At 36.3% G+C, this 16,329-nt stretch overlaps 1 protein-coding gene across 1 annotated transcript in view; it reads left to right on the top strand.

The window, feature by feature from the left end:
- vwf (von Willebrand factor) overlaps positions 1–16,329 on the top strand; it is a 222,640-nt gene that overhangs the window by 28,325 nt on the left and 177,986 nt on the right. Inside the window, exons 7-10 of the mRNA XM_039769977.1 lie at positions 6,923–7,139; positions 11,992–12,114; positions 13,970–14,081; positions 16,261–16,307. Of these exons, the coding sequence (XP_039625911.1) occupies positions 6,923–7,139; positions 11,992–12,114; positions 13,970–14,081; positions 16,261–16,307 (499 nt within the window). The remainder of the gene's footprint in view (positions 1–6,922; positions 7,140–11,991; positions 12,115–13,969; positions 14,082–16,260; positions 16,308–16,329) is intronic.

Genomic DNA, 16,329 nt, shown 5'->3' with positions numbered 1-16,329 from the left:
TATGTAGATATGAAGATATGTATGTGTATATATATATGTATATATATATGTATGTATGTATGTATGTATGTATGTATGTATGTATGTATGTATGTGTGTGTGTGTGTGTGTGTGTGTGTGTATATATATATATGACAGCAGCAATCCAAGCTGTGAGAAAACAGTAAAAAGGAGGCGTGTCAGACGTCGTGGTACATTTTCTGATGCAGCTACGAAAACAACTTTGTGACGCTGCCAAATACACAAAACAAATACTTTGACAATCATGTTACATTATTTTTAAAATGTTTCCATTTCTTTTTCATAACTTCTTTAACACATGACATCGCTGCGAAGCGCGGGTATTTTGCTATATATATATATATCACAGCGACACTCATAACAGTGACAAAACAATTACATTGACAATCATGTTACGTTATTTTCAAAATGTTTCCTTTTCTTTCTCTTTCCTTCTTTAACACACTACTTCTCCGCTGCCAAGCGCGGGTATATATATATATATATATAGAGATAGATATGAGAACAACATATATATATATATATATATATAGATAGATAGATAGATATGAGAACAACACTCATATCAATGACAAAACAATTACATTAACAACCATGTTATGTTATTTTAAAAATTTTTCCTTTTCTTTTTCGTACCTTCTTTAACACACTACTTCTCCGCTGCGAAGCGCGGGTATTCTGCTAGTGTACAATATACTGATAATACTCATCTGTTTGTAAGATGGAATTCTGTCTCCAGTTCCTCTTCAACTGTTTGCTCAGGTGTGTCTTTCTTCTGATTTTAAACACTGTGAAAATGTCTACAAAGAAGCTGGTAATGCAACACTATTCTATTTTATTTTCTATTGTCAAGCTCCATCTTGTAAAGTCTTGTAAAGTCTTTATTTATTCCAGTCAGTAGGTGCATATAGTAGTAAGAATAACCCTAACCCTAACCCTAACCTTAACCCTAATTACAAAAGCTTATTTAAACTTTCTCTCCAATTGAAAAAGGCACATAAAATATGAATTGTGAGCTTTCAGTTCATGAGGCTAAGAACGATAAATTGTTTTGCTGGTTATGAAGCTTCTGTACGTGCAAGTAGCATTCATTCATTCATAGCTATTCTCTGCATTGGCCTACCCACCCCATCCCACAGAGTTTTTGTGTGTGAGTGTGTGTATGTGTAATTTGCTACTCTGCACATTCTTATAGGATTTAGAATGAAACTTAACAGCTAGAACTTATAACAAAGTTATTACCTTTTAGTTACAGTTACACCAATACTACAATATATTAGCAGGCTTTGTCCTACATAATAAGTTACAATTAATAGTTCTCTGAAGCAAATTGGGTGTACTTATAATTCTGGTTTAAGTGATAATTTGTTCCTTTCCTGCATGGTGTTCCCTAAACAAATGAAAGGATCTTCAGTGAATATTCTTTCTTTGTTCAGGATCTTGTCTCCATCTTCACTTATGGTCATACATTCTGATTGCAAATGGTACTGCAGTTTTTCTTTGAGGATTTTACTCACACAGCATTCTCAGTTGCTAGCAAAGTTACACCTACTGGGTTGGCTGGTGATCAGTCAGCTTCCATTGTTAGTAAGGCATATACATGGTATTTATATAGGTCTCTCTCTCTTGCTCATGCACTTGCTAATACTCAACAAGGTTTCACTAATGTCAACCTTGTCCAACTCCAACACAGACAAGTACTTTACTGTTCCAGTCCAGCACAGCTGAGCCTTTAATGCAATGAGTTGATCTTAAAAGTGATTTTAAAGGAAGGAATAGAGTTCTTGCCATTGAGGTGCACATATATCCATCCTTTTGATTGCCCTATGGTGCAAAGTTCTGTCCAGCAATGTCACTCATCCTTGAGTAATGGGCCATTGTTCAAAGTTGGGCACCCAACTTTTTCCTCCAAGTGACATCCAACCGATGTTACAAGGTCTGGTATTGATCATTTTATCAGATAAAATGCAAAGCTACATTCCAGCAAGGGGCTTTGCCATAGAGACTGACACTGTGTAGCTGGCAAAAAGACAGTCTGGCCCTGGCTTTTAAGCCAAGATCTATGATCTTGAAATACCAAAAGAATGGATAATGTTAATCTGTCCTATAGTATTGTCATTCATTTATCTTCCAGCTGTAAGAAAATATATAGCTCAATAACATACAAATTTGTTATTCATTAGAAGTTAACAATTTGATTCTGAAAGCTGTTCAAGTAAATTCTAGAAAGTCTTTTTAACTATCAGTTAAATTGGGTACAGGGTTGGTTTTGTTCTTGATAATTGTAACATAGTGTTCTAGTTTGTCTTTGTTAAGTACTCTTCTTAATTTTTATTTGTTAAAAAGATCTGGTTGAAAAAATAATTACCACGTGAATATTGTATGTGTAAGCATAACATTTGGTGCCCTTTTCAGGGAAACATACTAATTTTTAGATATGCAGTACCCTTGGCTTAATCACAGCGAGGGCCGTGGTCCTTGGAAAACGGATTAGTGGAGCGCAAAAAAACCCAAAAGGTGTAGAAATGCAGCCACATTACCAGCTGTGCCTGAAATCACTAGATTTACCTCATAAAAGATGAAGTCTCACAACCATTAGGATTTAGCATTTGTAGGGAAGATGCTAATACTAGCTTGGCTATGTCTAAGAGGGACTCCAGCATAGCAATCTGGAGTGAAAGTGACACAACTACACAGAAATGAGAGACTAATGTTACAGATGATGATGAAGTTCAGCCTTTGCCTGATGATCAGCTGCAGAATCCTTACGGTTTGTCTGCAGATGTAGCACTATAAAAATTGGTTACAGAGCAAACAAGGGAAGTGACTATTCGGCAAGGGTCTTCATCATAGAGGGAAGCTATTTTGGCATTTGCCAGTTTATCCATTTCTTATTTTGCACTCGTCAGATTTATAGATTATACTCCTTCTATAGAAATAACTTAAAGGTATTGTGTGTATTTATACTTCTATAATTCTGTGAATTTGCTATATTTTGGACAGAAAGTATCAAACACTATAATAAGTAGTTCTTTTTCTATTTAAAATTCCATTTTTTAGTTGTGCATATTGCTCACATTTTATCACCCTCCTTTTGTACTTACAGTTGATGCAGAAATTATTCAGAATGGATATAAATAAATGGATATAAATGGATATATTTGTTGATTACATATTGATCTGACAGTGGTGTGAAGGTCTACAAGATGGTAATGAGGCCAGCTATATTATATGGATTGCAGATGGTGGCAGTAACGAAGAGACAGGAGACAGAGCTGGAGGTGGCAGAGTTAAAAATGTAAAGATTTGCATTGGGTGAGATGAGGATGGACAGGATTAGAAACAAGTAAATTAGAGGGTCAGCTCAGGTTGGACAGTTTGGAGAAGACCACAGAGACAAGATTGGATCAGTTTGGACATGTGCAAAGGAGAGGAGGAGGAGGTTGGGAGCATGTGCTGATAGTGTTTTGTCGCACCACCTGGATTGGGACCCAAGTGCAGCAGGTGACACCTCAGAGATGCTGGGTATATTGGGAAGAGGATGGAGTTGCCAGGCAAGTGGAAAAGATGAATGACTAAGAGGAGATTTATGGATGTGGCGAGAGAAGACATGCAGGTGGTGGGTGTGACAGAGCAAGATCCAGAGGACAGGAAGATATGGAAATAGATGATCCTCTGTGGCAACCCCTAACAGGAGCAGCCAATAGACAGAAGAAGAAGAAGGATATATTTGCCATTTTTGCCTATCAATCTACACTCAATAACACATACTGAAAAAGTGAAGACATGTTTTTAGAAATGTTTGCAAAATTATTAAAAATCAAAAACTGACATCATTCATTTATAAAAGTATTCAAACCCTAAATTCAGTACTTCATAGAAGCTCCTTTGCCAGTGATTACAGTTTTGATTCTTAAGTCACTACAAGCATTGCAACCTAGATTTGCGTGGTTCATCCAATTTTTCTTGCCAGATCCTCTTAACCTTAATTCATTTGGAGGGGAGGTGTCTGCAAACTGCTGTCTTCAAGTCTCTCCGTACACGTTTTACACAGTTTAAGTCTGGGCTTTGGCTGGAATACTCAAGGAGAATTTTTCTAATGTTACTGCAGTGTGGTCTTGTCTGTGTACTTCAAGCCATGGTCGTGCTGAAAGGTGAACCATTGCTCTGGTTTGAGGTTGCAGGCATTTTGGAGCATTTTTTCTACAAGGACCTCTACATTTGGCTGCATTTATCCATCCATAATTTCTGACCAGTCTGCCAGCCCCTGCTGCCGAGGAGAACCTCACAGCATGATGCCGCCACTGCCATGTTTCACCGTATTCATGGAATTAGGCAGGTGATGGGCAGTGTCCGGGACACTGACATTGTGCTTGCTGTTCTTCCCAAACAGTAAATTTTTTGTCTCATCAGACAAAAGAAACTTTTTGTCATATATTTTATTAAAGAGTGGCTTTAATAAATTATGGCCACTCTACCATAAAACATCTGATTAATGGAGTGCTGCCATCCTTCTGACAGTTTCTCCAATCTGAACTGAGAACCCCTAAAGTTCTGATAGAGTGACCATTGGTCACCAACCCAAACAAGGACCTTCTCGTCCAGTTACTTTAGTTTCTAGCAGACAACTAATTTCTTTATTAATCTATTGTACCTGAAGCAAAGATAAGGGTGATTTCTTGTTTAATGTGAATAATATAGAAATCAATGACCTCCTACATTGTAAAGAAGCAACCTCAGAGCTGATTCTCACGGAATGTTCTGCAACAAAATGAACTAATGGTGAGAAAAGAAACATGAGACACTGTTTTACTGATAGCTAGGAGGAGTTTTACCAAGATGAAGAAATTTTTTGCACCAAGATCAACTAGGCCTACTGCTCTGTGGCTATAAGAAAGAATGCACTTGGAAGATGATAATGCATCTTTTAACATTATAAGATGCCAATGGCTCAATTTAATGAAGTCCTCACCATCCAGAAAATTCAGCTAAATCATCCAGCACAGAGGAGTTTATTAAAGCTATGGGATAAATGAAGGAAAACAAACCCTATGTCACAGATGGCTTCCCTGCACAGATATTCAGGTCTGAACATAAAGAACTTGCATTTAAGATATTATTACTGGCCAGACCTGAAACAACAAGAAAATTTCACTAGACAACAGAAATATCATATTTTTTTAAGCAGGCTGACAAATTGGAATGTGAAACTACCAAGGTATTTCCTTGGTTTCAGCTAGTGTTTATCCATGAATTTTACCAAACCATTTTTCACAACAAATTTGCTCTGCTTGCATTCAGCCTGGTATATCAAATTATTTACTGAAAATTTGGCTGGATTTAGGAGAACTTTTTTCCCCATGCCCCATAATGCTTTGCAAGGCCAGCGTGTCATACCCCAGAGCTGTAAGAGCCAACAATGGATGGGACCAGACCCCACCCCCTCCCTAGTATATAATGCTGATCATCTGCATTATATACTCTAAGTAAGTGGTAGAATAGATAAGTACATAATGTAGGTTCTCAGATTTTAATTTTTAGAAATAAACAGCTAACATAACGAGTTAATTTTTTTTTTCGCCAAATGACCAGGTTGAACTTCCAGTTTCATGTCAGTATAAGAGAAGGAGGCACATGGCCTATGCATGCATAATTAGCCATGTGGAGAAAGAAAACAAACCTTGAAGGAGCTTGGCACATGCAGCCAAGCACCCCCCAAATAACAACAACAAAAGATTCCTTACTACTTATAAGACTTGTAACTTTTGGATAGAAGAAAATTGCAAAGCATCAGGACAGGCAGTTTGGAAAGTCTTCAGCACAACTTCAAAAAATAGAATGAGCCAGTGGCCACTTTCAATTTTTTGCCTTTAAAGCACCTACATATTTTTTTGACTACAATTTTGGCATTTCTGCTTTGTTTTGACAAAGTACATGATTGCACATCTCTGACTGTGTTCTTTCCTATTCAATCTCACAGAAGCATGGTAGTGCAGTGGTTGACACTACTGCTGCACAGCTCATGTCACCTTATTGGTCACAAAAATCGGTCTTGTATTTTGGGACAGTTAGGGACAGTAAGCCCTTAGGGACAGTTTAAAGATGATTGCAGCATTATAATCCAGTCAAATCAGGTTCAGTTAGTCCTTTCCCATTGGCTTAAATGCATTTTACATAGATTGGCAAATTCAAAGACTTCCATGATTAATCTGAACCCAAGGCAAAACTGCTGGGAAAATCTTTATCAAAGTGATTCTAAATCATCAAGTCCTAAAGTGGCTTCAGGCTATCATCCCAAGGCACTACCAAAAATGATATTTGTCTGTTTTTTTGACTTATTGGCATCACTCACTTCACCCAGACATAATGAAGATGCTTTAACACATTTAGTGAGTTTATGTTACAAGCATGTTCTATTCATGAATGTTATTCCTTGCATATCTTTTCTCTCCTTCTTGTCACTAGTTTTTCTCCAGGTTAAAATTAAAACAAAATTAATAAACAGCAAAGGTGCTTGTGGAACTATACTAGTTCAAGACATGGGAAGGACCAAGCATGAGTAGAAAAGAGAATGCACTGCAACATTGCAGGAAGGAGCTGCAGATGTGATAGGTGACTTGTAAAACAGAAAGAGTGAGGTCTAGATAGAATGAAAAAAAAAAAACAGAAAACTTCTTGTCCAAAAGTGTACAAGATTGACTAGGAAAATGGGGCCCACTTTGCAGGATAGCATTATGGAAACTTTTCAAGAAACTACTCTTTTTCTTCCAACAAATTCCTGATAACATCCCCTAATCGCTAGCAGGATGTATAAGACTAGGGGCAGTTGCAACTTTAAAACAAGCTTTTTTCATTGCTAAACATGCTAGCATATAAGTAAATTTATTTATTTTTCTTTCAGGACCCAATGCAGAGGTGTAGGCTGTTAAAGACATCTTCTGTGTTTCTAAAATGCTCTCATCTTGTTGACCCTGAACCATTTGTTGCTCTCTGTGAAGAGGACACCTGCCATTGTAATGGAGATCAGATTTGCCAGTGTGATGTTTTTATGGAATATGCAAGAAGTTGTGCTCAGAAGGGCTTGGTTTTGAAAGGATGGCACAAGGACAGTCATTGTAGTGAGTATTTTCTATTATTTTATTGTAAAAATGTTTTGTAGTGAGAAGAGGATGCAGTAGTAACTTTGCCTAGTAAGGATCAGCAGCACTCAATGAGCTTAAATTCCCTAGAACAACTTTTGACTCTCTGTTATGTAAAATCAGTAACCAGACAGTGCCAGGAGAACTCTGGTTATTTCTTTGCTTATATTCACATTTTCAACAAGGTTCCTGGAAAAAAAATAGTTCTTTTTCTGGGCCTGCTCTAGCTCTTAGCCTTTGTGGCCCTAGGTGTAGCTGATAATAATAGTAGTTTTAATGAACAAATGTATGTATTCACATTCATTAGTGCATTTTATATGGGCTGTAGTTGGGTAATTGTTTTGACGATTTTTCCATTCTTGGTAAATAATGCTAAAGATAATGAACAATTTGCTATAGATATTAAGTAAGCAAATGTAAATTTGACTTAGCTTTTTAGTACTGATCTTATTTACTAATGGTGTGAACACAAATAATATACTGTATAGAGCTTAATAATAAATAGGTTATTTGCTTGACAGTAGTTTATAAAGAGAACACCCATTTTAAAAATTAAAATAAAAATATGTTTAAAGTCTTTTGCAAATATAAAAATACAAATTCTTTAAATGCAAAGCTGCCCTTTTGACTTCATCTTTGTGAATTTAGAAACAATTTCTTTCAAATCCATTGTTCGTTCGTTTCAAGGTAGGGAGTGAATACATGCAAGTAAGATTTTCACTGTACTCTATTCCTTACAAACCTATATATACACACACACACACACACACACACATATATATATATATATATATATATATATATATATATATATATATATATATATATATATACTGCTCAAAGGAATTAAAAGAACACTTTTTAATCAGAGTATAGCATAAAGTCAATGAAACTTATGGGATATTAATCTGGTCAGTTAAGTAGCAGAGGGGTTGTTAATCAGTTTCAGCTGCTGTGGTGTTAATGAAATTAACAACAGATGCACTAGAGGGGCAACAATGAGATGACCCCAAAACAGGAATGGTTTAACAGGTGGAGGCCACTGACATTTTCCCTCCTCATCTTTTCTGACTGTTTCTTCACTAGTTTTGCATTTGGCTACAGTCAGTGTCACTACTGGTAGCATGAGGCGATACCTGAACCCTACAGAGGTTGCACAGGTAGTCCAACTTCTCCAGGATGGCACATCAATACGTGTCATCGCCAGAAGGTTTGTTGTGTCTCCCTGCACAGTCTCAAGGGCATGGAGGAGATTCTAGGAGACAAGCAGTTACTCTAGGAGAGCTGGAGAGGGCCATAGAAGGTCCATAACCCATCAGCAGGACCAGTATCTGCTCCTTTGGGCAAGGAGGAACAGGATGAGCACTGCCAGAGCCCTACAAAATGACCTCCAGCAGGCCACTGGTGTGAATGTCTCTGACCAAACAACCAGAAAGACTTCATGAGGGTGACCCAAGGGCCCCATGCCCTCTAATGGGCCCTGAGCTCACTGCCCAGTAGCATGCAGCTCGATTGGCATTCGCCATAGAATACCAGAATTGGCAGATGCACCACTGGTGCCCTGTGCTTTTTACAGATGAGAGCAGGTTCACCCTGAGCACGTGACAGAAGTGAAAGGGTCTGGAGAAGCCATGGAGAACATTATGCTGCCTGTAACATCATTCAGCATGAGCAGTTTGGTGGTGGGTTAATGATTGTCTGGGGAGGCATATCCATGGAGGGTCACACAGACCGCTACAGGCTTGACAAAGGCACCTTGGCTGCCATTAGGTATCAGGATGAAATCCTTGGACCCATTGTCAGACCCTATGCTGGTATAGTGGCTCCTGGTGCACAACAATTCCTGGCCTCATGTGGTGAGAGTATGCAGGCAGTTCCTTGAGGATGAAGGAATTGATACCATTGACTGGCCACCACACTTTCCTGACCTAAATCCAATAGAACACCTCTGGGACATTATGTTTTGGTCCATCCAATGCCACCAGGTTGCACCTCAGACTGTCCAGGAGCTCAGTGATGCCCTGGTCCAGATCTGGGAGGAGATCCCCGACAACACCATCTGTCATCTCATTAGAAGCATGCACCGATGTTGTCAGGCATGTATACAAGAACACAGGGGTCATACAAAGTGCTGCGTACAATTTTGAGTTGCTGCAATTAAATTTTGGCAAAATGGACTAGCCTGCCACATAATTTTTTCACTCTGATTTTTGGGGCGTCTTTGAATTCAGGGCTCTGTAGGTTGATCATTTTCATTTCCATCAAACGATGTGGCATCCTTTCATTCCTAACACATTACCCAGTCTATATCAGTATAGATATCCAGGAGGATTTCTTTTTCCCATTGAGATCTGATGTGTTTTCAAAGTGTTCCTTTAATTTTTGAGCAGTTTATATATATATATATATATATATATATATATATATATATATATATATATATATATATATATATATATATATATATATAAAATTAGGGCTGCTGATTAATCATTGTTAACGCTTGTACTTGTAGTCCGAGGCAGCACCATCTTTACAGTCTTTCCCCAATTTTATAAGCCAGTACAAGCCAGCATCCATTCAAGGTCACTGGTGGCCACCTAAGGGATTTAAGTACAGGAGTGAGTTTTATACGTTTTGCCCTTTAGGTAACTGATCATCTCTCACTCTGACACACTTAATCACATGTGCATGCATGCACACACACACGCAGAAATGCATCAAAAGACTAATCACACAGTTCTTGGCATGGCTTCTATCCCTTCTGACAGCATCTCTTCCCTAGGTGTGTGTGGTCCCATCATAATGTTCATGCCAAAAATGCCACTGCTCAACATATATATCCATCATCTGGTATAAATTTTTCCCTCGACCAGTAGCCTTTTATCTTGGAATAGAGAAGCAGAAGACATACAATCAATAGCAGTAAGAAAGACTGTTCAGACATATGTATGTGTTTGTAACAGTTCTACTCCTTCACTTAGCTGTGATTAAACCATCTCTTTATAGTCACAAGTATAACATCTTTTAATTTAGCTATACAATCATATTTTACAACTGGAACATATCCCTAATGAATGCCTAAAACAAACTATTACTCATTGGATCTTATAAAGCATTCTAGTGTCCCATTTTGCTTGATGCATTTGATTTCTATCTGCTGTCTATTAAAAAATCATCTAAAACCAAATGATCCTACCATTAAATTAAAAAAAAAGGTTTATTTAGTCAATTGGAAGAGTCTGTTGTCTAACACTGCATTTCTTAAAACAGGGGTCCTCAACTCTGGTCCTGGAGAGCCCCAGTGGCTGTAGGTTTTCATCCTAACCCTTTTCTTAATTAGTGACATGTTTTTGCTGCTAATTAACTTATTTTGAATTCATTTTAATTTCATTTGTTTTTAAAGATTTGTTCCCCTGATTTTCTTCATCGTTCCTTTGAAATGCCTTATTTCTTTCCTTAAATGGCACCCATGCAGAAATTAAATGTAAAGTGAATGAGCCAATAAACTCCAACCAATTTTACTCCAGCCAGTTTCTTAATTAGGTGCTGAGTTTTGTTGTTAATTAAACCCGCTCTTTAATTACTTGGCTTGTTGCTGCTCTCATTGTGCAATAACATACATTTCTGAAATTGTTGATTTTCTCTTTTCTAAGAGCACTGTTAAAATGTTTTGGGGACCTGATCAAATTAGCATTCCTGTGACCTTCACCTTTCTTTATTTTCAGATATTGTATGTTCGACAATGTTGAACATGTTTTGCTGGTCAGTATCATGTTTTGCATGGTCAGGTCATCTCATGCTGGTTCATTTTGTATCTCATTATTGTTTGGCCGCTAATTAAGGAAAAATAAACAATTAAGGGTTCTGAATCTTCAAAAGCAAATCAAATAAAATTAATGCAAAAGAAGTTAATTAGGAACAAAAACAGGTCACTAATTAAGAAAAGGGTTAAAGTGAAAACCTGCAGCCACTGGTGCCCTCCAGCACTGGAGCTGGGGATTCCTACCTTAAAACATTCTAATCTTCTTTTATGGCTAATCAAATCACTATTACAGTTCTATTTAAAATAGTAGTCAATGTCTGAAACTCACAACAGATTTTTCTGTCCATTTTAGTAATTTGAAAAAATCATTTTAACCTGAAATTCTACTCAGATTACTTAAATATTGCTTAAATTGTAAAGTTTTTCTGATTAACTTGAGATGTATGTAATGTTCTTGAAAATGTGCATCTGTTTTAGGTACTCTGATTTTCTCACGATTTATGCTTCACATGCATCATGTTAACTTTCAGTATTATGCTGACTATAAACAATTGTATGTATCTTTATGGCAAAATATATCAATAATATCACATTATTACCAAATAGATATGGATTTGTTCAAGTGTCACATTAAGCCTTATCACTTATTGGTGTAACTGTCTTAGACAAGGAATTAACACAAGGAAATGTTACTCTCTGCTATTCATTCTCCCCAAGATGTCAGTAGTGGATCTTGAACTTTTGGCATTTGGCTTATATAAAGATTTTTCTGCCTAGGTAAGGCTTCTTTGTAATCCAAATGTCAGGGTAGAAAGGAATTTGGGGGTTCTTGAGAAAATTCCTGAGTAAACATGAGAAACTTGTTTGCAGGACATCTGAAATAAAGCCATGTCTAAAAAGCAATGATAATTCTCTTAACTTTAATTCTCAATTATGAAAAGATTGTAATAAACATCAAGAATTTGAAACAACACTTTCTTTTTATTACTGTTAATACATGTTTAAAAATGTGCAGACCTTTGACTTAACTTTATTGTTAACATATTTATTTTTGCATTACCACAGATCCAAAATGCCCTCTGGGAATGGAATATAATGAGTGCACTATTCCCTGTAGCCACACCTGTCAGAATTTGAATATTAATGAAGTCTGCAAGAATGAGTGTGAGGATGGCTGCCGCTGCCCTGGTGAGTAAACTTGGTAGTGATTAAAATTTTGCACATTTTATTTACAAATTAATAATGTAAAATCCACTTGGAATAAATTTGGCTATGTGGTTATCACAGAGGGAGACATTAGATTTCACAACATTCCACTGTTTCAAACCTGACATTTTTTTGATCTGCTGTGTACAAAATACTTATTTTTTATGATAGGCAAAATATCCCAAGAACAATGTTTGTCAAGCTTTCAAACAGTAAACACAATGTCAAATGTCCATCTCTTAGAAAACGATTTTTAGAGCCTTAAAACATGTTATTTTTTAAGTTATGTCAACATCAAATAGCTGATAATAAAAATATGAGGGGGGAACTAAAAATTCCCAGAATCGGTCAATAGAACAGGGGTAGAGTCTATTTATTAACTATGTCGTTATGTATCACATGTTTACAGTTTTGTTAATCAGTACATCAAGTGACATGGTACCGAACTGACTGTGATGCATATTTTTGATATTTATTCTAAAGGTCATGCATGTGACTTTGTGTACATGGAAAAAATCATGTCAGGTCATATTGAACATCAAGACAATGATTTTTTTTTTACATTAACGCTCTTGTTAATGAACTGTTTCTCTGTGATCAGACTGTTAATCAGTAAAAATGTACTGAACTGCTGAGTCCAAAGCAGTGGTACATGCAAAACTGCATTTTGCACAATAATGGCACACCTGAACTCATTGTGTTACAAATCAATGAGTTTTTGTCCAAAAATATTATTGTTGCCTCACACATCCCGTATTTTCCAGATCTCACTCTCTGACTTTTTTTTGCTCCCAAAATTAAAACAGACTTTTAGGACTATCTGCTGCTAACAATCTAGGAAAAATTGCCATAGGCTCAAGACACAAGGACAAAAATAAGTTTAAGAAAGGTTAAATGATTATTGCATCTGAAGTGTCAAGAGGAAACGGTATAACTTGCATAATAAAGCCTCTTTTTTAATCAACTCCAGAAATTTGGGAATTCACTTTGTTTACTCCAAGGACTTCATTTTTGAGTATACTTACTGAAGAAGTACTACATAATGTGATGTGACAGACAGTCACTGGGATATGCAATTTAACCATATGGAACATAAGCAGATCCAGAAAAGTTAGCAGGTGTATTTTAGTGGCCTACACCATGAACCAAAGACATGCAGAAGTTCCCAAAACTATGGAAAGTCTGCTTTTCCACTTGGCCTTGCAATGATTGTGAGCAAGCTTTTTTGTAGGAGGTTGTGTCAGTGACACCTGTATCTTAGTAATTACAGGCACAGAGCTGCCTTTTATTACAGACAATGACACAAGAAATAAGTGTCTGAAAGTAGTTCTCTCACAGCAAATAGAAAAAAATATTTTAGTGAGACTCTAAAAGGAACTATTCTGCCACCAACTACAGCTCACAAAGAGTGACATTTCCTATTATGGGTTTGGATGAAGTGGGTGATTTGGTGTACAGTTTTGGTATTGTTTTTAAAAATCACTAAGCTGTGGCTGCCAAATATCTAAATAAGCGTCACAAATATGTGGTAAAATTAATATGGTAAAATGTGTGCACAAAGTGAAATAGACAGTTAAATATTCAGAGAGCACACTGTGATATTGTTGCACAATCATTTACTGATGTATAGACAGATGCCACTGTTAAAAAAAACTCTTGTTTTTAAGTTCACAGGCAAATATATAGTATTGGTATTTTAAAATTTAGTTACAGTAAAGCACATATCTCTTTGTCTATTTAAATATTACTTTAAATACTCCTAAACAGTATATATAAGGCAGTCATATTTTGTACATCACTCGCCTTTTTGAAACTGCTACTTTATTCTGTTTCACAGAAGGAAAGATTATTGATGATGACCGCTGTGTTGATATATCAGAGTGCTCTTGTGTTCATGCTGGCAAGCGATATCCTCCTTCATCTAGCATCTCTCAGGACTGCAACACATGGTATGTAAAACTACTGCATAATGTAATCCACATAACCATCTGACATACTTATACATGAAGTACAAATTGTCGTTAGAAGGACTGCACAAAACAAGCTTCACTTCTTTAGGGTTAGTGCATGCTTGACATTAACTTTTGCTTATAATCATTTATTCAAAAATTGAACATGCATTTTATTTCTACTCTATTTGCAAAGTAGCAAAATTCTAATTTCTAATGAAGCACAGGCATTTGATATGGATCTATGGTAATCCATGCTCAATGTTCCATTTACAATAAAAAACAGTGAAGACAGAAAAGGCTTTATTTTATTTAAGTGACCCATCGATTGATTTTTTATTTTGCAATTTAAAGGGAATGTAAACTTTAAAACTTAGAAATCTTACTATTTTGCAGTAATTGCCATCATAATAAGAACATAAGAAATTTGACAAAGAGAAGCTTGTTTAGTTCATCAAGCTAGTTTGTTTAGCTAATAGCTAAGCTGTCTCCATATTTCGTTATCATGAGCCACACTGAATTCCTTTGTGGCAATTTGCTTATTGAACAAATAATACAAATGTATGAATATAAATTAGCATTTTTGGTTTTGATGTTAACTATTTAATGTTGAAATTGAGATATATTTAATCTTCTGACATGATTTTCAGCCTCTCTCTTACACCACCACCGATGTTCAGATCATCCATGGCTCGTCTTGCATGGCTCCACTGATCTTTTCTCTGCCTCACACTATTAACTTGTAGTTAGAGACCATACCATCTGCAGTAACTTTTTCAACTCCAAGAGTCAATGAGTCCTGAGAGTCTCTAGACAGTTATTTGTCCAGGGCAATGGATTTAAGCATAGGAGTGGGTTTTACAAATGCTTCTCTTTGTGTGGCTGATCATCTCTCTCTCTCTCTGTATCTTACTCACGCACCTACACACAGCCATACATCCTCTGCATTTTGATTTTAGTAGTATGTTAATGTCATTTGATTAAACGAGTTAAGGTTATGAGCAGTAAGTACAGGTAAATGACAAGAAAAGAGAAGCCCACAATGACTGAAAGAAAATACAACATTCATATTAAGAGAAGGCTTAACAAAGACTGCTCAACTTTGAGGTTTCATGAGAAACAGTATCTAAGATAAAGTCAGGATGGAGTATTTTAACAATAAGGGGCTCAACTATACAGAGAATCCTGCTCATACAGATACACAGGAGGTCACTTATCCAAGAATTGTTGATTCATTGAATGATGTAACTCAAGAGAGAGATAAAAAATAAATCAACAGATTTTGCAGCTTTTTAGGTTCTATCACAGAGGTATTTGTCTATAAAATAGGGTGAATTGCGCAATAGCCTACCCAAAATACTCCCTATTTCACCTCACCAATTTATTTCTAACTTAGCCACTCTTTCAGCTTATTACTGGAGTCCTGGCCTATCACCTCCTGAATCATAGGACAGAGTCCTCAAACTCAATTGTGAAATCACTTTAATCCAAGAATAAAACTCTTTGGGGCAGTAGTATTTAGCTAAGAAATCCCCAAAGTTATGACAAATTTCCAGTGTACTTACTCTCTGCACTGTTAGGAAGGAAAGTAAACTTCTATAGATGTACATCAAAAATAATCTAAAACCAATTAAGCCCAAACATAAGACTTTACAGTAGCATGTAAGATCATTTTCACCATCATAATCCAAGCGCCAGATGTAGAACTTCTTCTGCTCAGATGATGCTGTTACTCTACTCTATAGTTCCCGATACTTGCAATATCTATTTTCTAATGGCTCATATTGCTCCAATGCCAGCTTTTAATTTATTTCTATAAGTAAATTTTTATTTTATTGACTTCATTTAGGAATTATTAAGATAAGCTTGAAGCAAAATAAAGAATGGGACCTGAAAGATGTCAGACTAAAGTGTGCCAGTGATACTTTACATTTCTCAGATAAATAAAAATTATGTGGCTAATACAGATTACCAGCTAGCAAGAAAGGATGCCACTTTCTAGGAACAGATCTTCCCTTGTACTTATCATCAGAACAAACACTTATTTCCTAAATATTGTATGAAGCAAGTGAATAATGATCGTGAAGGATAAAAATATAACTCTTTATTGATTTTGTTATGTATTAATATTTTTTCAGTTGGGTAATTAATACATTGGACATTTGGTTTTCCATTCTAGTGTCTGCAGACATGGTTTCTGGCAATGTAGCAATGAGGAATGTCCAGGTAAGACAATACTGCATTCACA

Source organism: Polypterus senegalus, chromosome 11, assembly GCF_016835505.1.
Source record: "Polypterus senegalus isolate Bchr_013 chromosome 11, ASM1683550v1, whole genome shotgun sequence".
NCBI lineage: Eukaryota > Metazoa > Chordata > Cladistia > Polypteriformes > Polypteridae > Polypterus > Polypterus senegalus.
Note: the sequence above shows the minus strand (reverse complement) of the source record. Positions and strands in the feature narration are given on the sequence as shown.